This window comes from Homarus americanus, unplaced genomic scaffold (assembly GCF_018991925.1).
Source record: "Homarus americanus isolate GMGI-L3 unplaced genomic scaffold, GMGI_Hamer_2.0 scaffold25895, whole genome shotgun sequence".
Taxonomy (NCBI): Eukaryota; Metazoa; Arthropoda; class Malacostraca; order Decapoda; family Nephropidae; genus Homarus; species Homarus americanus.
This window is the reverse complement of record NW_024747404.1, coordinates 134,736-156,398: the sequence shown is the minus strand read 5'-3', so window position 1 is coordinate 156,398 and position 21,663 is coordinate 134,736. Positions and strand designations below refer to the sequence as shown.

The 21,663-nt window shown below is 45.5% G+C and overlaps 1 protein-coding gene across 1 annotated transcript in view; it reads left to right on the top strand.

Moving 5' to 3' along the window:
* Positions 1 to 1,861: 1,861 nt before the first annotated feature.
* LOC121879598 (neural-cadherin-like) overlaps positions 1,862 to 21,663 on the top strand; it is a 48,330-nt gene continuing 28,528 nt past the window's right edge. The window contains exons 1-2 of the mRNA XM_042386266.1: positions 1,862 to 1,930; positions 2,531 to 2,701. Of these exons, the coding sequence (XP_042242200.1) occupies positions 1,862 to 1,930; positions 2,531 to 2,701 (240 nt within the window). The remainder of the gene's footprint in view (positions 1,931 to 2,530; positions 2,702 to 21,663) is intronic.

The following is a 21,663-nucleotide window of genomic DNA, read 5'->3' as shown; positions in this document are numbered from 1 at the left end:
GGAGGTACAGTGGTGAGGGGAGATGAGAGGAGGTACTGTAGAGAGGGAGATGGAGAGGAGGAGGTACTGTAGTGAGGGGAGATGAGAGGAGGGGTGATGGAGGTGTTGATAAAGAAGTGTTGGTGACAGTCCTCGGAGGGTGGAGAAGGAAGTGAGGGAGGAGGTACTGTAGAGAGGGAGATGAGAGGAGGAGTGTACTGTAGTGGGGGGAGATGAGGGGAGGAGGTACTGTAGAGAGGAGATGAGAGGAGGAGGTACTTGTAGGAGGGGAGATGAGAGGAGGAGTGGCACTGTAGAGAGGGAGATGAGAGGGAGGAGGTACTGTAGTGAGGGGAGATGAGAGGAGGGGTGATGGAGTGTGTTGATAAGTGAAGTGTTGGTGACAGTCCTCGGAGGGTGGAGAGGGAAGTGAGAGGAGGAGGTATCAGAGAGGGGAGATGAGAGGAGGAGGCATTGTAGGAGGGAGATGAGAGGAGGAGGTACTGTAGAGAGGAGAGAGAGGAGGAGGTACTGTAGAGAGGGAGATGAGAGGAGGAGGTAGTAGAGAGGGAGATGAGAGGAGGAGGTACTAGAGAGGGAGATGAGAGGAGGAGGTACTGTAGAGAGGGAGATGAGAGGAGGAGGTACTGTAGAGAGGGGAGAGGAGAGGAGGGAGGCACTGTAGTGAGGGGAGATGAGAGGAGGAGGTACTGTAGAGAGGGAGATGAGAGGAGGAGGTACTGTAGAGAGGGAGATGAGAGGAGGAGGCACTGTAGAGAGAGATGGAGAGGAGGAGGTACTGTAGAGAGGGAGATGAGAGAGGAGGTACTGTAGAGAGGGGAGATGAGAGGAGGAGGTACTGTAGAGGGGAGATGAGAGGAGGAGGTACTGTAGAGAGAGAGATGAGGGAGAGAGGTACTGTAGAGAGAGAGATGAGAGGGAGGAGTACTGTAGTGAGGGGAGAAAAGAGGAGGTACTGTAGAGAGGGAGAGAGAGGAGAGAGTGTACTGTAGAGAGAGAGATGAGAGGAGGAGGTACTGTAGAGAGGGAGATGAGAGGAGGAGGTACTGTAGAGAGGAGGATGAGGAGGAGTACTGTAGAGAAGGGAGAGAGAGGAGGGAGGTAGTGTAGAGAGGGAGATGAGAGGAGGAGGTACTGTAGAGAAGGAGATGAGAGGAGGAGGTACTGTAGAGGGGAGATGAGAGGAGGAGGTGTACTGCAGAGGGGAGATGAGAGGAGGAGGTATTAGTGGGGAGATGAGGAGGAGGAGTGTATCAGTGAGGGAGATGAGAGGAGGAGGTGTACTGTAGTATGAAGTGGTTATGATAAGAAACTCTCTCTCCCTGTGTTACCGTGTATCCTTAATAAATTCTCTACCTGTAATTAGTCCTTTTACTTACATACTCTTATATTGGCTGTATTTTTCCGTGATAAAGTATTTTAAACACACTGATTGTATTTCATTATCGCGTGTGTGTGTGTGTGTGTGTGTGTGTGTGTGTGTGTGTGTGTGTTTGGTTAAAGATGGTATATTCTGTATTTGTGTTTCTATTACAGCAGTGTTACTTTGTTGTGTTGTATCCTCCATAACAGTCTATCAACCTCAACATAAGATCCCTTCACAAACATCAAGAGATTATAAATATTAAGTACGTCTTAACCTCCTATAATTACCACATCAGAAAAACAAATTAACTATTCACCAAACGCAACATTATCAAACAATAAATTTCCTCTATTTTACAAACCACAATTTACTCTCTATAGAAAAACCTGAGAATTTGTGCTTTTTTTCTCCTCCGCGCGTCACAGGTGGTGGAGGCGAGCGGTGGGGTGGGAACACTTCGGGATGCGCTCTGTAGGAGTGGTGGGTCACGCCACGATGACTCTAGACTACGAGAACGAGACCCACAGGAGAGGCTTCAAGTTTATGGTCCAGGTCACTGATAGGGTAAGTGTGTGTGTGTGTGTGTGTGTGTGTGTGTGTGTGTGTGGATTCCTGTACAAACCATTCTACGACGCTATGACATGTTTACTTGATATAGGCATAAAAGCCGATAGAAGCATAACCACACACACACACACACCCACACACACACACACACACAGAGGTCTTCATTAAATTACAGCAGAACCTTTGATGAATATTGAGTTTGTCCCAGACTTTAAATCACTTATACAACTCTGTCATATATGGAGACCAGGTAAAACAACAACAATAAAAAACAGGTAGATTGGTTAAGTCATGTTAATCAAGTCAGGTGTGTGTGAGGAACAGTGTGTGTGATGCGTGTGTACCGTGTGTACCGTGTCATTATAAGACAGTAGTGGTAGTAATAATTCTTTCTTGTTTTGTGTGACTCTCTCTCTCTCTCTCTCTCATTTTGACACTCGTATTATGTCTCTCTCTCTCTCTCATTTTGACACTCGTATTAACTCTCTTTCTCTCATTTTGACACTCGTATTATGTCTCTCTCTCTCATTTTGACACTCGTATTATGTCTCTCCTATTTTGACACTCGTATTATCTCTCTCTCATTATCTCCCCCAGGGTCGCGGGGCTGGAAGGACCTCGCCACCTGGACGCCGCCTGGGTCTCCGTCCGTCTGAGGACATCAACGACAACCCGCCCAGGTTCCACCGCCCACACCCCACGTTACTAGAGGGAGGACGCCGCCCTGGCACCCTCCTGGCCGCCCTCCCCGCCCACGACCCTGACATGGTGAGTAAACCACGCCCACTAGCATGATAGCCCCAAACATAGGTTAGATGGATATATGAGCAATAGGGGTTGGGTGTAAACGGGACTGCCCAATATGAACCAATAGGCCCGCTGCAGTTTCCTCCATTCCTATGTTCTTATGACATACAGTAGTCAGTAAACCACGCCCACCCTGCCTACATGGTGATTAAACCACGCCCTCGACCCTGCCATGGTAATCTCGCCCACCACCGTTAGTATTCCAACTTATACTTATGGTCTCTCTTCCTCATACTACAAGTAACAACAAAACACATTTTCCTACTTGACAATACAACCATTAAAAACCTTCCTCCTTCTTCACCCTCACAACCTTTCCTCCCTCTTCCTTCACCCCTCACAAACCTTTCCTCCCTTTCCTTCACCCCTCACAAACCTTCCTCCCTTTTCCTTCACACCTCACAAACCTTTCCTCCCCCTTCACCTCACAACCTTCTCCCTTCCTTCACCTCACAAACCTTCCTCTTCACCCTCACAAACTTTCCTCCCCTTTTCACCCCCCTCACAAACCTTCCTCCTTTCCTTCACCCCTCACAAACCTTTCCTCCTTTCTCTTCACCTCACAAACCTTCCTCCTTCTTTCACCCTCAAACCTTCCTCCTTCTCACCCCTCACAAACCTTCCTCCCCTTCTTCAACCCTCACAAACCTTCCTCCCTTCTTCACCTCACAAACCTTCCTCCTTTCCTTCAATCCTCACAAACCTTCCTCCTTCCTTCACCCTCACAACCTTCCTCCCCTTCCTTCACCCTCACAAACCTTCCTCCCCTTCTTCCACCACAAACCTTCCTCCCCCTTTCCCTTCCCCTCCCTTTCCTTCACCCTCACAAACCTTCCTCCCCTTCCTTCACCCTCACAAACCTTCTCCCCTTCCTTCACCCTCACAAACCTTCCTCCCCTTCCTTCACCTCACAAACCTTCCTCCCCCCTTCTTCACCCTCACAAACCTTCCTCCCTTTCTCTTCACCCTCACAAACCTTCTTCCTCCCCTTCCTTCACCCTCACAAACCTTCCTCCCTTTCCTTCTCACCCTCACAACCTTTCCTCCTTCCTTCACCCTCACAAACCTTCCTCCCTTCCTCTACCCTCACAAACCTTTCCTCCCTCTTCCTTCACCTCACAAACCTTTTCCTCCCCCTTCACCCCTCACAAACCTTTCCTCCCTTTTCTTCACCCCTCACAAACCTTCTCCTTTCTTCACCCTCACAAACCTTTCCTCCCCTTCCTTACCCCTCACAACCTCCTCCCTGCCTCCTCGTCCTTCACCCCCCAGAATGGTCTATTGATAACCCCAACCAAAAGATTTAATGACCAAAATTTCGTCCAGAAGCTAGGTTTGTTGGAGCTGTTGTTGTGATCTGTAACTGTCTCCTGTGTGTGTGTGTGTGTGTGTGTGTGTGTGTGTGTGTGTGTGTGTGTGTGTGCGTGTGTGTTAGTGTTACTCTTCCCCAAAATTATATAATAGATGTTGGGATGGATGGGTTAGGTAAGGTTAGGTTAAGGTCAAAGGTAGAGAAGTGAAAAGTCGGGGTCAAACATCGAGGTCAAAGGTCAAAGTCAGATATATGAGTCGTGGCTAACTGGGCAACATGTTCTCTAAAGCAAAACAATTCACCAGAGATAACCAAAGAGAAAAAGAGAAAGTGAGACAAAAATACGAAAAAGAGAAAGTGAGACAAAAATACGAAGAAAAGAAAACATCTCTTCTAGCATCCATGACAAGATCAATATTGTAAGTGACTGGCCTCTGTAAAGTGACTGCATTGTATAAGTGACTGGCCATTGTATAAGGGACCGGCCTCGCACAAGTGACCGGCCATTGTACAAGTGACTGGCTATTGTATAAGTGACCGGCCATTGTACAAGTGACCGGCCTTCAGTGCAAGTGACTGGCCATTGTACAAGTGACCGGCCATTGTATAAGGACTGGCCACAGATAAGGACTGGCCACAGAAGTGACTGGCCTTGTACAAGGACCGGCTGTACAAGTGGGAAGGACTGGCCATTGTACAAGTGACTGGCTCTGTACAAGTGACCGGCCATTGTACAAGTGACCGGCCATTGTACAAGTGACCGGCCTTTAGAGGCGACTGGCCAAAGTGACCGGTCACCAAGGACGGCCTCTGTGCAGTGACCGGCTCTGTACAAGTGACCGGCCATTGTACAAGTGACCGGCCTCTGTACAAGTTACTGGCCTCTTAATAAGGACTGGCCTTGCAAAGTGACCGGCCATTCAAGTGACCGGCTTCTGACAAGTGACCGGCCATTGTATAATGACGGCTCAGAAAGTGACCGGCCATTGTACAAGTGACCGGCCTTGTATAAGTGACCGGCCTCTGCATGTTACCGGCCATTGTACAAATTACCGGCTCTGTACAAGTGACCGGCCTCTGACAAGTGACTCCATTGTACAAGTGACCGGCCATTGTATAAAACCGGCCTCTGTACAAGTGACTGGCCTCTGTTAAGGACTGGCCTTGTACAAGGACTAGCCATTGGCTGTTACCGGCCTCTGCACAAGTGACCGCATTAGGTTAAAGTGACCGGCTCTGTACAAGTGACCGGCCAATTTGGAGACGATTGTAAGATCAACCAGAAAACGACAGCAATAAATTACATAAACCAATAAACCCAACCAATAAATATAGCTCGATAAACTTGTGATTAAAAAATAAATAACGAATCTGGCTGTTTATAAGCCATGATATTGAAGAAAAAATAATGAATGCTTATAGGAATGAGAGACAGTACACCTACTACCTCGACAACAACAATAATAACAAAACAACAATAATAAATAAAACAACAGCAGCAACAATAACAACAATAACAAACAACAATAACAACAACAACAGCAACAATAACAACAATAACAACAACAATAACAACAACAGCAGCAAATAAATAACAACCAAAAACAATAACAACAATAAAAACAATAACAATAACAAAACAACAATAACAATAAAACAGCAACAATAACAATAAAACAGCAACAATAACAACAGCAGCAGCAATAACAACAAAAAACAATAACAACAATAAAACACAATAAAACAACAACAATAACAATAAAAAACAGCAAACAATAATAACAAAAAAAAATAATAATAAAACAGCAAATAATAATAAAACAGCAACAATAACAACAATAACAGCAACAATAACAAATAAAAAACAACAATAATAACAACTAACAACAACAATAACAACAGGCAATAAACACCATAACACAGACAAATACAAACAAAAACATCCCCAAAAAATATTTAAATAATAATAAAACACAAACAAAAAAGTACTATAAATGCAGTAAGACCTGAAGACCTTGTAGGGCCTTGTAAGCATCTTGTAGGACCTTGAAGACCTAGAGGACCTTGTAGGACCTTGAAGACCTTGTAGAACCTAGGACCTTAAGACCTTTCGTAGGACCTTGTAAGACCTAGTAGGACCTTGTAAGACCTTTTAGACCTTGTAAGACTTCGTAGGACCTTGTAGAGTCTAGTAAGACCTTTTAGGACCTTGTAAGACCTTTTAGGACCTCGTAGGGACCTAGTAAGACCTTTAGGACCTTAGAAGACCTCAGAACCTTGTAGGACCTTTTAAGACCTCGTAGGACCTTGTAGGACCTAGTAGAACCTTAGACCTTGTAGGACCTAGTAGGACCAAAGACCGTCCATAACTTGTACTTGCGTCTCGGTGTAGATTTAGTGCCGCGGTGTCGCTCTTGGGGCCGTCACCTGGAGGGCCTCAGTCTGTCTTAGTCAAGATTTAGAGCCTCATCTTTATGGCCCTCTCTCTCTCTCTCTCTCTACAAAATGGCCTCTACAAACCATGATTCACATCTTCAATTTCTTAATCTTGTTTTCTTCATTTTCCTGGATTTTCTTATTCAATATTTCAATTTTCTGTCGCCTCCGTATGGTCATTCAAATTTTCACTTTTTTTTCATAAATCTCATTCATTATCTTTATTTTCCTGTTTTTCCTTGTTTTATTATTGTTCTGTTTTGTTTCTTTGTTTCATTTTGTCTTTATTATCATTCTTTTCTTCGTTTTCCTAGTAATTCTTTTCGTCATCTTCACAATATTAAAAAAATACTCAAGCCCAAGAAAATGAGAAACAAGAAATGAAAATAAAATAATAAATAAGGAATAAACAAAAATAGAAAAATTGCGAAGAGAAAAAACATTTACTGGCCAGACAAGATGGTGGTGGTGGGGGAAAAGTCTAAATAAAATGTTTCCTGGATGGTGGGGAAAAACTGTTTAGTGTCAGGGAAATAAATGTCGGGCATTATGTCAGAGTCAAGGAGGAAAGAAGAAGGTTTGTGGTGGCGGTGAAGGAAGAAAGAAGTGGTGCCGATGGTAGTGAAGGAAAGAAGGAAGGAAGGAAGGAAGAAGGTGTGTCGATAGGAGTCCTGTATCAAATCTAATAGAAATTTGACAAGTAGATGAATTGATTCTCTCTCTCTCCCTCTGTCCTTCCTCACTTTTCATTCAATCACGTTCGTCCGTTTGTAACTTTGTGTCAACTCAATGACTTTATTCACCTCCCTGCACCGCTTATCTCTAGCTGTGTGTCTGTGCGTGTGTATCTGTGTGTGTATGTGTGTCTGTATGAGTGTTAATCCAATCGCCTTATTAGAACCTTTCACCACCACCACAAGGAGGCCTTTATTTAATACCTTTGGTTTTATTTAATCTTCCCTTTCAGTAAATCCCTTTTGAGTTGTATTCACCGTTTTTATTTATTCATTAACCTCCCCTCTACTCCCCCACCCCACTCCCCATCCTCCAACACCACCCTCCTATTCTCTCCCACCCTCCTATTCTCTCCCACACTCCTCTCTCTCCTCCTCCCTACCTCACACTGAGAGACTATCGCCAGGGTGAGCAGATTCTATGCTGGGTTCTCTCCTTTAGATCATAACAGGGACTGGCACGGATGCTATTATGCAAGTGTTGGCTCGGCGTGGTGAGGCAGTGCAGATATAGACAAACCTGCAGCTGGCTTGGCCTTGTTTCCGGGCTTTGTTCCCTGGCTTTGTTCCATTGGCTTTATTCCCTGGCTTTCTTCCCTGGCTTTGTTCCTGGCTTTCTTCCTGACGTTGTTCCTGGCTTTGTTCCATTGGCTTTATTCCTGGCTTTGTTCCTGGCTTTATTCCATTGGCTTTATTCCTGGCGTTCTTCCCTGACGTTGTTCCTGGCTTTGTTCCATTGGCTTTATTCCTGGCTTTGTTCCCTGGCTTTATTCCATTGGCTTTATTCCCGGCGTTCTTCCCTGACGTTGTTCCTGGCTTTGTTCCATTGGCTTCATTCTGGCTTTGTTCCCTGGCTTTCTTCCTGGCTTTCTTCCCTGACGTTGTTCCCGCTTTGTTCCTGGCTTTGTTCTTCCCATAATTCTAATACACTAATGTAATTACTATAAGGATAATGAGTCTGATAATCCTTATACGAGTCCAATAATTCCTTTAATAACTCGGATTAATCTTTGTCGTCGTGTTGGCGTCGAGTCGCTCACCGGAGGTTATAATAGGGAGAGGCTGGCGGAGGGATCAAATTTACATAATGAGTGGGACGTTTGAGTCTTCTGAGATAGGTGACCCCACTCCCCTCTCCCCTGACAGAGAGATGTATTGTAACACACACACACACACACACACACACACACACACACACACACACACACACACACACACACACACACACACGTTCACTATTCACTGACAATACTGGTGACTTGTCTTTGTGTATATCTCTCTCACCTGCCATTATTCAAATTACCATCCAAAATATAAATCCCACAAACAAACAAACACTGTTTGCCTCATTGCTCCATTGTTTACCATCACCTCTCACCCCTTAACCCTCTCACTTCATCACCCTTCACCCTCTCACCCCCTTCACCCTCTCACCCTTCACCCTCTCACCCCTTCACCCCCTCTCACCCCTTCACCCTCTCTCCCTTAACCCTCTCACTTCATCACCCCTTCACCCTCCTCACCCCTTCACCCTCCTCACCCCTTCACCCTCTCTCACCCCTTCACCTTCTCACACTTTCACCCTCTCACCCCTTCACCCTCCTCACACCTTCAACCCTCTCACCCCTTCACCCTCTCACCCCTTCACCTTCTCACACCCTTCACCCTCTCACACCCCCTTCCACCCTCTCACACCTCTCACCTCCTCACCCCCTTCACCCCTCCCTCACCCCTCTCAACTCCTCACACCTCCTCTCACCCCCCTCCTTCAACCTTCACATCTCTCACACCTTCACCCTCCTCACCCCTTCAACCCTCCCCACCCCCTCTCCACCCTCCTCACCCTCTCACCTTCACACCTTCCACCTCTCCCACCCCCTTCACTCTCCTCACCCTCTCCACCTCACACCTTCACCCCCTCACACCCTCTCACCCCCTCACCCCTCTCAACTCCCCCTCACACCTTCACCCCCTCAACCTTCCAATCTCTCCACCCCTTCAACCCTCCACCCTCTTCACCCTCTCACCCCTTAACCCTCCTCACCCTTCACCCTCTCACCCCTTCTCACCCCCACTCCCCTCCAACCCTCCTCCTCACCCTCTCCTGTCACCCTCTCACCCTTAACCCTCTCACCCTTCACCTCCCCCCCTTCACCCTCAACCCTTCACCCTCTCCCCACCCTCCACCTCCCACCTCCCACCCCTCTCACCTCTCCTCACACCTTCACCCCTCTCACCCCTTCACCCTCCTCACACCCTCCACCTCTCACCCTCTCAACCCTCCTCACCCCTCTCACCCTCCTCACCCCTTCACCTTCTCACACCTTCTCACCTCCTCTCACCCTTCTCACCCTCCTCACCCTCTTCACCCTCCTCACACCTTCACCCCTCTCACCCCTTCACCCTCTCACCCCTTCACCCTCTCACCTTCACCCCCACACCTTCACCCTCCTCACCCCTTCCACCCTCTCACCCTTCCACCCTCTCACCCCTTAACCCTCCTCTCACCTCACCCTCTCACCCCTTCACCCTCTCACCCCTTTCACCCCTCTCATCCCTTCACCCTCTCCCACCCCTTCACCTCTGCCCCTTCACCCTCTCAACCTGTTCACCTCCTCACCCCTTAACCCTCTCACCCCTTCACCCTCTCACTCCTTCTCACCCTCTCACCCCTCTTCACCTCCTCACCCCCTTCACGTGATGTCAATTAAAACCGACACGTCTTTTTAAGCCCTTCCTGTATCCTTCCTCTCCTCACAGTCCCTTCATTTTGCCTCGTGCCTTCCTCTCTCTCCTTCACTCCCTCCTCCCCACGGCTCCTTCCTTTAATCCCACTCCTCCCATCTTCCCCATCCCATGCCATCATATGCCCCTCCCTCCCTCCCTCCCTTCCCTCGTTCCCTCACCCCACGCTCCTCCCTCCTTCCCTCACGCCCCTCCTCCTTCTCTCCCTCACCCCACGCTCCTCCTCCCTCCTCACCCCCGCCCTCCTTTCCCTCACCCCACGCCCTCCTCCCTCCTCCCCCACACCCCACGCCCTCTCCCTCCTTCCCTCACCCCACGCCCTCCTCCCCTCACCCCTACGGCTCCCTACCCTCTGTGTAATATTCTCACGTCTCCCTTGTTCCTTCACCTCCCCCGGGCAGGAATAAGACGGACATATTGAAGAGAGTGAAGGCATTATCCACCCATCTTATGTTTATTTTGCCTCTGACTGGTGTAAAGGAAGAAGAGGGAGAGGAAGAGGAGGAGAGAAGAAGAGGGAGAGAAAGAGGAGAATGAAGAGGAGGAAGAAAGAGAATCACGTTGTAAAGGAAAAAATTGAGACGATAATAATAACAAATAATAATAACACTAATAATAATAAGAACATCAACACCAATAATAACAATAATAATGATAAAAACAACAACAACAACAATAAAATCAACAACGACAACAAACACAACAACAACACTACAGAGGTTTAACATAAATTAGTGCCCACGTCCCATACCTCACTATTAATGTATTTTACTTACCTTATATAAATGTTGAACAGTACGTGACGCCATCTTTTACCACAATTAATTCCTTCACAATTCTGTAAAAAAAAAATATATATTAAGAAATTTTTAAATATCATTAGATTTATTTTTTTTTAATTTCTGGGACTGTAAATAAAATGTAAATATCCATTCTAAAAAAAATGTAAATATAATAAAATTCACAATAACATCAAACTGTAAATAAATAAATAAATAAATAAACAAATAAATAAATAAATACTTCAGAAAACTGTAAATACAAAAACAATGTAAATCCCAAGAGAAAACTCCTTCGGTGAGTTGTAAATACCAAGAAGAGAATGACTCCTCAACACCGTCTTGTACAAAGTTTCCTGGCCGCCACCGCCTGTGTCAAGTGTTACCTACCACGGAGAGAGAGAGAGAGAGATGAAGGAAGTAACGGGGAGAGACACGTAGAGAGAGAGAGAGAGATGAAGGAAGTAACGGGGAGAGACACGTAGAGACAGAGAGAGAGAGAGAGAGAGAGAGAGAGAGAGAGAGAGAAAAGAAGAGAGAGAGAGAGAGAGAGAGAGAGAGAGAGAGATGAAGGAAGTAAGGGGAGAGACACGTAGAGACAAGAAAAGGAAGTAACGGGAGAGACACGTAGAAAGAGAGAGAGAGAGAGAGAGAGAGAGAGAGAGAGAGAGGGAATCATTATAAAAGACAAAGAAGAACACAGACGCCAGCAGTGAGGGAGGGAGGAGGGAGGGCCTACTCAAGCACCAGGTTGTGTACCTCTTAAGGTCAGGTAATTGGCCACCTGCCTCCTGGCGTCTGCTCCCAGCGTGTGTCAACGAGGAGACGAGCGAGCGTATGCGAGTACTCCTGTGCAGCGCCGATGGACGAGTGTGATTTCAGTTTTTGTTCCCTACTGGCATTGGCTGGTGTCAGATTATATAGAGAAAAGAGACTGAGAGGTATGAGAAAGGGTTCACCTGAAGATTAGAACACCCCAGTTTATTTCACCTGAAGATTGGACAGCCGAGAGGGAAGGGTGGGTGGTGGGATGAGGTGGGGAGAGGGGTGGGAGGGTGGAAGGGTGGGTGGGTGGGAGGGGTGGGGAGGGGTGGGAGGGTGGTGGGGAGGGTGGGGGTGGGAAGGTGGGTGGGAGGGGTAGGGGAGGGTGGGAGGGTGGGAAGGGGGTGGGAAGGTAGGGGTGGGGTGGGGAGGTGGGGAAGGGTAGGGAAGGTAGGGAAGGGGTGGGGAAGGGGTGGTGGGGAGGGGTGGTGGGAAGGGGTGTGGAAGGGGGTGGTGGGAGGGGTGGTGGGGAGGGGTGGTGTGGAGGGTGGTGGGGAGGGGGTGGTGGAGGTGGTGTGGAGGGTGGTGGGGAGGGGTGGTGGGGTGGGGAGGGGGTGGTGTGGGGGAGGGGTAGGGAAGGGGGTGGTGGGGAGGGGGTGGGTGTGGGAGGGGGAAAGGTGGGGAAGGGGGTGGTAAGGGGGTGGGAAGGAAGGATGGAGGAGGAAAAGGTCTAGCACTTGAAGTTTTTTATTTATTTCTCTTAATATTTTATTGAAGGATTCAGGCGACTGTGAGATATTTTACAGCGTGAATCATTAATTATCTAGATCCTGGGAAGAAAAGATGTGATAACGTCTCTCTCTCTCTCTCTCTCTCTCTCTCTCCACCTCCCTCTATCTATCCTACTGCTTTTTCCAATCTCTCTCTATCTTTCCTTCCACCATTCTATCTCTTCGATCCAACTCTCCCATTCTCTCTCCTTCTCTTCCTTGTTTCCATAAACTCTCCCATTCTTCCTTCCATCTCTCTTATATCCCCCCTTTCCATCTCTCCCACCTACCCTTCCATAATGGAAGCTGTTAGAGGCACAAATTGACAAACCAAACTTTATAGAATAGCGATTGACTCTCAAATCCATTTTCCTCCAAAGTCCAGTTACCAGAAGGACACAAGATGAGGACAATCGCTGAGGAAAGACTTGGTATTGAGAGACAGACGGGACACACTGACACAGGCCGCCACTGGTCACATATGCACGAACACTGACCACCGGGAGACGAGTTATTACTTCAATAAACAACTTTTATCTGTTCATCCATGTACCGTATGTATCGCTAACTCATACATACATACATACATATATATATATATATATATATATATATATATATATATATATATATATATATATATATATATATATATATATATATATATATATATATATATATATATATATATATTAGGTCACATTATATTTTTCTCTTACTAACAATCATGTTTTAAATCTCTGAAATTGTCAAGGGAATTTTTCATACATTTTTGATAAATACATCGCCGACCATTTGGCTTTTATTTTATGAAATTCGTGAACATAAAAGTTTCATAAAATATATTTGTCAAGGAATAAAAATAGTGTAGTGTAGTGTAGTGTAGTGTAGTGTAGTGTAGTGTAGTGTAGTGTAGTGTACGGCCAGCACCGACGACACTGTCTGGCGGCGACAGTGGAAGACAGAGAAGATTATCTTCAATAGTTTGGTGTAAACTGTTGAGTCATTATGTGCTTGTGCTTATACTGTGCTTATGTTCAAGTCCACACATACGCACACATACACACAATCACTTAGATTTAAGCACATTACACATATTTGTGTGTGTGTGTGTGTGTGTGTGTGTGTGTGTGTTTATGTACGCCAAAACGACTTAATTACACTTACAAATAAGAGTGCCACAAAGTACACTTAGTACACAAAATACACTCCCCAAACATTAAGCACAATGTCCAGCCTTGAAGTAACACACACTAAGCAACACCCCCCACCACCAGCAGTGAATCAGCCTTACCACAACGAACTCGACGAACCAAAACAGAAAGTTGAGTCGCCAGGGTTCATTGTAAGTCCCGCTACGGAGACTGGCTCCAAGGTGTATCGGGCCTTGCATATATTCCGCGGCAGCTCCTCCTTCCGCCTTTGTGGAGAAAATAGAGTTATTTCTGGACCAATGACCCTGGAATACATTTTCATGGAGCGGCTGTTATGCTTTCGCTCGGTCTGTTGTGTTAGCAGCGAACACTGCCAGCGCTGCCGACGGTGCCTGGCGATGATTGGCAACTAGGGAATTATTACTTTGTTGTTATTACATAAACATTCACTATTCGTTGAGTTGTTACATTGTAATTTATTTTTGAAGTATTATTTTCCTTTTTTTTTAATTTTGGAAAGGTAGTGTAGGTACACCAGTATATGTGTGTACTGTACACCTGCCGTACTTGGTTAAATGTAGTACAGTGCTGCAGGTAATTTAATTTTGATACATCATTTGCATAAGTAATTAGACTGGCTGGTGGAGGACATGGTGTGGTGGAGCGGGATGGTGGAGCCTTGCTGGTGGAAGGCACAGTGTGGTGTGGTGGGGAGGGGTGGAGCCTTGCTGGTGGAAGGCATAGTGTGGTGTGGTGGGGAGGGGTGGAGACTGGATGGTGGAGGACATGGTGTGGTGGTGGGAGAGTGGGATATGGAGCCTTTGCTGGTGGAATGTATAGGGTGTGGTGGGGAGGGGTGAGCCTTACAGGAAGGCTGCATAGTGTGGTGTGGTGGGGAGGGGTGGAGACTGGCTGGTGGAGGACATGGTGTGGTGGGGAGGGGTGGAGACTGGCTGGTGGAGGACATGGTGTGGTGGGGAGGGGTGGAGACTGGCTGGTGGAGGACATGGTGTGGTGGGGAGGGGTGGAGACTGGCTGGTGGAGGACATGGTGTGGTGGGGAGGGGTGGAGACTGGCTGGTGGAGGACATGGTGTGGTGGGGAGGGGTGGAGACTGGCTGGTGGAGGACATGGTGTGGTGGGGAGGGGTGGAGACTGGCTGGTGGAGTCTGAGGTCATAATAAACTAGACATTATACTAAATACAGGTTAGGGAAAATATATACCCATGACCAGGGCAGCTGAAGCAACTCATTAACCCATTATCTAAATCAACTGTTTTAAATGCATAACAAGAGAGACAAGACGTGATGAAGTCCCACCAGACACGTCGTAATAACTCTGCCGACTTAAACTAAATATTTTTATCCCGAGACTTGTGCCCCAACGAAGCGTGAGGCGTTTTTAATATTGCTGCTGCTCAACTTTATGCAACCCTGTTAGAAAGACGAAGTGGAAATTGTGTGTGTGTGTGTGTGTGTGTGTGTGTGTGTGTGTGTGTGCAACCAAAACAAGTTAAAAACTAAACCAATTTAGTTTTATCTAATATACTATACGAATAGCTTGGTGGAAAAATCGCAAAAAAATTCGTAGAGTGGAACAAACCTGGTCCCATGTCGATGGTTTCTTTAGGAAGGCATTAATTAACCATTTTATTTACGATGGAAAACGATGTCGCTGTACGCTGTCAGCAAACGGTGGTTGAGCGCTAACCAAGCACGAGCGTTCAAACTTTCACCGGACACGAAGGGACCACGATCACTTGTTAATAACTAACTGTGAACGGTAAAAGACTACCTGTACCGAGTTACCTGGCCAAAATAATGTTATTTTCATTATCAAAGTTTTGGGGTTGACCCACTAACCACAAGATAGATAGATAGATTGATAGATAGATAGATAGCTAGATAGATAGATATTCAACACTGTAGTACAGGATAAGTGGTCAACACTTTGCAATACCGGATAAATGGACCACCCTTTGCAATACCGGATAAATGGTTAACACTTTGCAATACCGGATAAATGGACAACACTTTGCAATACCGGATAAATGGACAACACTTTGCAATACCGGATAAATGGTCAACACTCTGCAATACCGGATAAATGGTCAACACTTTGCAATACCGGATAAATGGACAACACTTTGCAATACCGGATAAATGGTCAACACTTTGCAATACCGGATAAATGGTCAACACTTTGCAATACCGGATAAATGGTCAACACTTTGCAATACCGGATAAATGGTCAACATTGTAATACCGGATAAATGGTCAACACTTTGCAATACCGGATAAATGGTCAACCCTTTTAATACCGAGATAAATGGTCAACACTCTGCTAATACCGGATAAATGGACAACACTTTGCAATACCCAGGATAAATGGTCAACCTCCTGTACGGATAAATGGTCAACACTCTGTAATACCGGATATATGGTCAACACTCTGCTACCGTGAACTAAACTTTATCACGGACTAGAAGTAAAGGACAATGACTTGATATTAACGTTGCCAGTAATAGCCCATTGAACCGCTGAGCATATGTGTTGTTATTACGGGAGAGAGAGAGAGAGAGATGTGGACTATCAATGAGAGAAGAAACAAAACCCCTGATAGTATGCAATCACAGTGAAACACGTTAAGGAGCCCAGGGATGAGAGAGTGGAGCCTTCACTGTCTTGGTGATCTACTCACAGTGACAACAGTGGTGTGTTCTCTCTCTCTCTCTCTTCTCTCTCTCTCTCTCTTTATCAGTGTCGCTTTCTCTCACAATTTCTCTCTCCTGTGGCTTGTGTGTGTGTGTGTGTGTGTGTGTGTGTGTGTGTCTCTCTCTTGTTCTTTGTGCTGGATCTGTTGTCTTCTTGTCTTCCTGTCTCTCACCACTCAAGATTACTCTCTCTCTCTCTCTCTCTCTCTCTCTCTCTCTCTCTCTCTCTCTCACCTGAAGCTTAACCCTGTAATTATTTCACCTGATGATTTAACACTAGCGGTAACCTAACCTAACCCACCAAGTAAAATAACCCGGGGCTGGTCTTCAGATTATACACATATATATATATATACATTATATATATAGTGTATATGTAACTCCTTCGTTATATAAATCTCTTAGTTTCTCATACAACCCAAAGATGAAAATTCTTGATAATGTTTTTCTCTGTCAGGGAGGATGAGTGACGGCCCTCTTAACTCAGGCGAGCAGCAATAAACTTTCCTCACACCACTCAGTCCCTCCTCTCGTCACTCACCACTCTCCTCTCTCTCGTAACTCATCACATTCTCTCTCTCGTAACTCACCACTCTCCTCTCTCTCGTAACTCATCACACTCTCTCTCTCTCTCTCGTCACTCACCACACTCCTCTCTCTCTCTCGTCCTCTCCTCCTCTCTCTCCTCGTCACTCCACCCACACTCCTCTCTCTCTCGTAATCCTCTTCCTCACCCATCACTACCACCATCCTCCCACCCATCACCACCATCAACACCATCACCACCCCACCATACCCCCCCTCCCCACCCCCTCCAACATCCCCCACCATCCCCCCATCTGCTCCATCACCACCTTCTACATAACTGGATGGTAGTTCTCACGGCTGACACTATACTATGATGGAACATACAGTCAACACCGCCATAAACCTCACCTCGGCCGTGCTGGGTTAAAGAGCGCCTCTGATTGTTGTGATTAAAGGTCAGGTTAGGTCAGGTTAGGTCAGGTCATCTTTAACTAGATCCAGAAATTACTCGTATGATTAGGTTAGGTTAGGTTAAAGGATGATTGATTTATAGGTAACTTGGGAATTTATAAACAGTGGAAGTAATTTTTGGAGCCAGACGTTAGTTAAAGATGACCTAACCTGACCTGACCTGATCTGACCTGACCTAACGTAACGTAACCTAACAATGGGAGTAATTTCTGGATCTAGAAGTTAGTTAAAGCTGACCTGGCCTAACCTAACCTAAACTGTGGCTATGTGCCTATCTGTCTATCTATCTGTCTATCTGTATCTGTCACTTCCCTCTCCGCCGTCCACAATTTTGGGTCCAATCTTTACCAACATTTCACAGTTGGATAGTCTCGTTAATAGCTCTGTACTGGCCAATTTGGTCAACATGGAACAAACCTCAAATGACAAACAAAAAAAATATCACCCTAAAAAAAAAAAGGGATATTTTTAATGTCATCGTCAGGTAAAGTTTACAGGTGATATGGACACTACGTATTATAAACCACTCACCTGTACTGTATAACAAACCTCTTGGTGCTTCTTATACTAAAAAAAATACATTAAACACTGATAACTCAACATTTCGTAAGTAACAATTATATTAACAAACATTTAATATGAATACTAAACATATACAGTTACTAATTTAACATGTAGAGTAACTTCATAAAACTATCTGTACTCGGGGTGATCAATGAATTCCATAATGAACACTGTGACTCCTGTTGTCTCATAGGGTCGTCAGAATCCTTCGCCCATTGTGTCATATTTTTTCAACACAATTTTGTATGGATTGTTTTTTGATTGACTGTATATTAAGGTTTTGAGTGACTGTACATTAAGGTTTTGAGTGACTGTATATTAAGGTTTTGACTGACTGTATATTAAGGTTTTGACTGACTGTATATTAAGGTTTTGACTGACTGTACATTAAGGTTTTGAGTGACTGTATATTAAGGTTTTGAGTGACTGTATATTAAGGTTTTGACTGACTGTATATTAAGGTTTTGACTGACTGTACATTAAGGTTTTGAGTGACTGTATATTAAGGTTTTGAGTGACTGTATATTAAGGTTTTGAGTGACTGTATATTAAGGTTTTGACTGACTGTATATTAAGGTTTTGAGTGACTGTACATTAAGGTTTTGACTGACTGTATATTAAGGTTTTGAGTGGCTGTACAATAAGTTTTTGAATGACTCTACAATGAGTGACTGTACATTAAACATTACATGATCTACTTTTCCATAACAGTATAAATTTACAGGTATAGTCCTCATTACCTGGCGTGGCTCACCTGTACAGTCCTCATTACCTGGCGTGGCTCACCTGTACAGTCCTCATTACCTGGCGTGGCTCACCTGTACAGTCCTCATTACCTGGCGTGGCTCACCTGTACAGTCCTCATTACCTGGCGTGGCTCACCTGTACAGTCCTCATTACCTGGCGTGGCTCACCTGTACAGTCCTCATTACCTGGCGTGGCTCACCTGTACAGTCCTCATTACCTGGCGTGGCTCACCTGTATCCACTCACTCGTTAACTCTGTCTTACTAAATGATAATGCTAATTTATTCATCTTTATTAAATATTCTGTTTTATTCTTCCTCGTGTCCTGTATTTCTTTGTTTTTTAGCCATGTTTGTTTGTTTGTCTTTGTTATTCAGGTTAGTTTATAGTTTTCACCTATTCCTCTTCTTTATTCTGTATTAAACCTTTATTCATATTTTCGTTCTTTTACACTTTATTTAGTCTACGTTTCCCATGCTTATTCCTACTTTATTCGCCTTATTTCATTATTTCACTACGTTATTCCGTGTATTACATCTCTTCATATCTCTTCCCATACAATCCTTCCTTATTTACTTACTTCCCTCCTTTATCCTTCAATTTTCGTTACCTTCCCTACCTTTGCTCTCTCTCTCTCTCTCTCTCTCTCTCTCACCCTTTTTACTTTTCCACCTTAATTACTGTTCCCTCGTTCCTTCCTTCCTCGCGTTTCAAGCATTTTAATTCACCCTAAAACCACCCAATTACACCATTTCATTTACCTATTTTTCCAGTTTTCTTTCCTCTGTTAAATTTTTACGTTATTTTCTTCATTTTTTTCCTCCGGGAGTCTTAATTTATTTTGTATAATCCAAATTTAGTCAGTTTATTTAATTTTTTTCAACAGGATTTTTTTATTATATTTCTTGTTTTCTTCTGATTTTACGATTTTTTCTTTAGATTTTCACTCTTCTTCTTCTTCTTCTTCATTTTTCTTTCGCTCCTTCCCTCCTCCTGACACCTCCCCTCCTCCTCCCTCCCCTCCCCCATCCCCATCCCCCACACCCCTCCCCACCCCCTCCCCTCCTCCTCGTGTTTCCAAGGGTTCAATCCACCTTATCAGTTTCTCATCCTTACAATCTCTTACCTCTGAACGTCTTCATCTCGACTCCTTTAGACCCGACAATACCACTCAAGCCTCCGGGGGTCCTTTTACCCACACAGACCTTCCTCATCTTCAATTCCCTCAGAGTGGAGATAAGAAGGAGGGAGGAAAAATTATGAGAAGGAGAAAAAGGGAGGGTAAGAGGAGGGAGGGATAAGGAGGAGGAGGAGGAGGAAGAAAGAAGGAATAAATGGAGGGTTAAGTGAGGGAGGAGGTAGAAATGAGGAGAAAGAAAGGAGAAGGAGGGAGAAATGAGGAAGAAATATGAAAGGGAAAGACAGGAGAAGAAAGCGAGAGAGAAGAGAGAGAGCGAGAGAGAGAAGTTAGTGAGGCAGTGAGGACAGTTCTCCACTCAGTAAAGATCTTCTCACAAATGTTGTTCTTTGTTACATATTCTTTTAAAATATTCTCAAAGGTCCTCCAGGTTCCTGTACAGTGTGTTACCTGAGTAAGAAAGACGGTCTGGTCTCACTGTGTTCATTCTTACTGTCACCTTCACCTTCTCTCCTGCTGTTGAGGGAGGAGGGTTGGGTAGGAGAGGGGGTGAGGGGAGGAGGGTGGGGAGAGGGGTGGGGGAGGAGATGGGGGAGGGAATGTGGGGAGGAGATGGGGAAGGGGTGTGGGGAGAAGATGGGGGAGGAATGGTGGGGGAGATGGGGAGGAATGTGGGGAGGAGAGGGTGGGAGGGGGTGTGGGGAAGATGGGGGAGGAATTGGGGAGGAGAGGGTGGGGAGGAAGTTGTGGGGAGGAGATGGGGAGGGGTGTGGGGAAGGAAAGATGGGGAGGAGATGGGAGGGGTGGGATGAGTGGGGAGGGGGTTGTGGGGAGGAGATGGGGGAGGGGGGGGAGGAGATGGGGAGGGGATGTGGGGAGGAGATGGGGAGGTATTTCTTCACCTAATATTTCCTGTCTTGAATAATGTCTATAAGTCTGGGTTAATGACATCGTCTTCACATATTTCCTTGACTTGCATAATTATCTTCTCTTATATTCTAATTAATATTTCTTATCCTTTCTTATCTTCTTTCTTCCTCTTCCTCCTCCTCCCCCTTCTCTTCTTCCTCCTCCTCTTACTTTTACTCCTCTCCTTATCCACTTATTCCTCCTCCTCCTCCTCCTCCTTCTCTTCCTCCTCCTCCTCCTCCTACTTTTACTCCTCTCCTTATCCACTCATTCCTCTTACTACCCGTCCTCCTCCCACATCCTCCTCCTCTTCCTCCTTTCTCCTCTCCTCCTCTTATCATCTTTCCTCTCCCTTCCTCCTACTCTTTTTATTCTCTCTTTTCCAGTTACAATTTCGTCCTTCTCCATTTTCTATTTCTCTTTCCCTCAGTTTCCTCTCTTCCTCTGCTTCTTCTCCTTCACTTCCCATCTCTAACTTTTACTCATTCTGTTTTTGTTTCTTGTCTTCACATTTCCCTCCATCGTTATTTCTTCTCCTGTTGTTTTCTTGACGTCGTGTTTTGTCTTCTGCTGTTCTTGTTCTTTTCTTCTTCTTCTTCTTCTTCTTTCTTCCTCAGTGTTACATTCTTCTAATTCCTCTTTCTTTGTCTTGTTATCTATGCTTGTGTTACTCTCTCTCTCTCTCTCTTCGTCTTCTCTTTATTCTCAGTTTTATTCGTTTTTGTTTTTATCACTTTCTTGCCTTTCTCTTGTCTCTTAACCACCCTTCCCTCCCCTCCCCTTCCCTTCCCTTCCCTCATTTCCCCTTCCCCTTTACTACCCTTCAGACCCTCTTCACCCTTAAGTACCCTTCCGCTATATCTCCCCCTTCACCCCTTCACTTTCCCTCCCCCTTTCATCACCCTATCCATCTCTCCCCTTTTATTACCTCCCTTCCCCCCTTCCTCAGCAAGGCTCTTCCTCCTCCTTCTCTCTTCACTCGTCAATCCCTCTTCTCCCCTCCCACTCTCTCCAATTCCCTCTCACTTCCATAACTCGACAAAGATCCTTCCCCACTGACTTTAATTAATCTCTCTCTCTCTCTCTCTCTCTCTCTCTCTCTCTCCATAAAGACTCATCCACTTCCTCCTCCTCCCCTTCCTCCCCTCCCCCCTCCTCCTC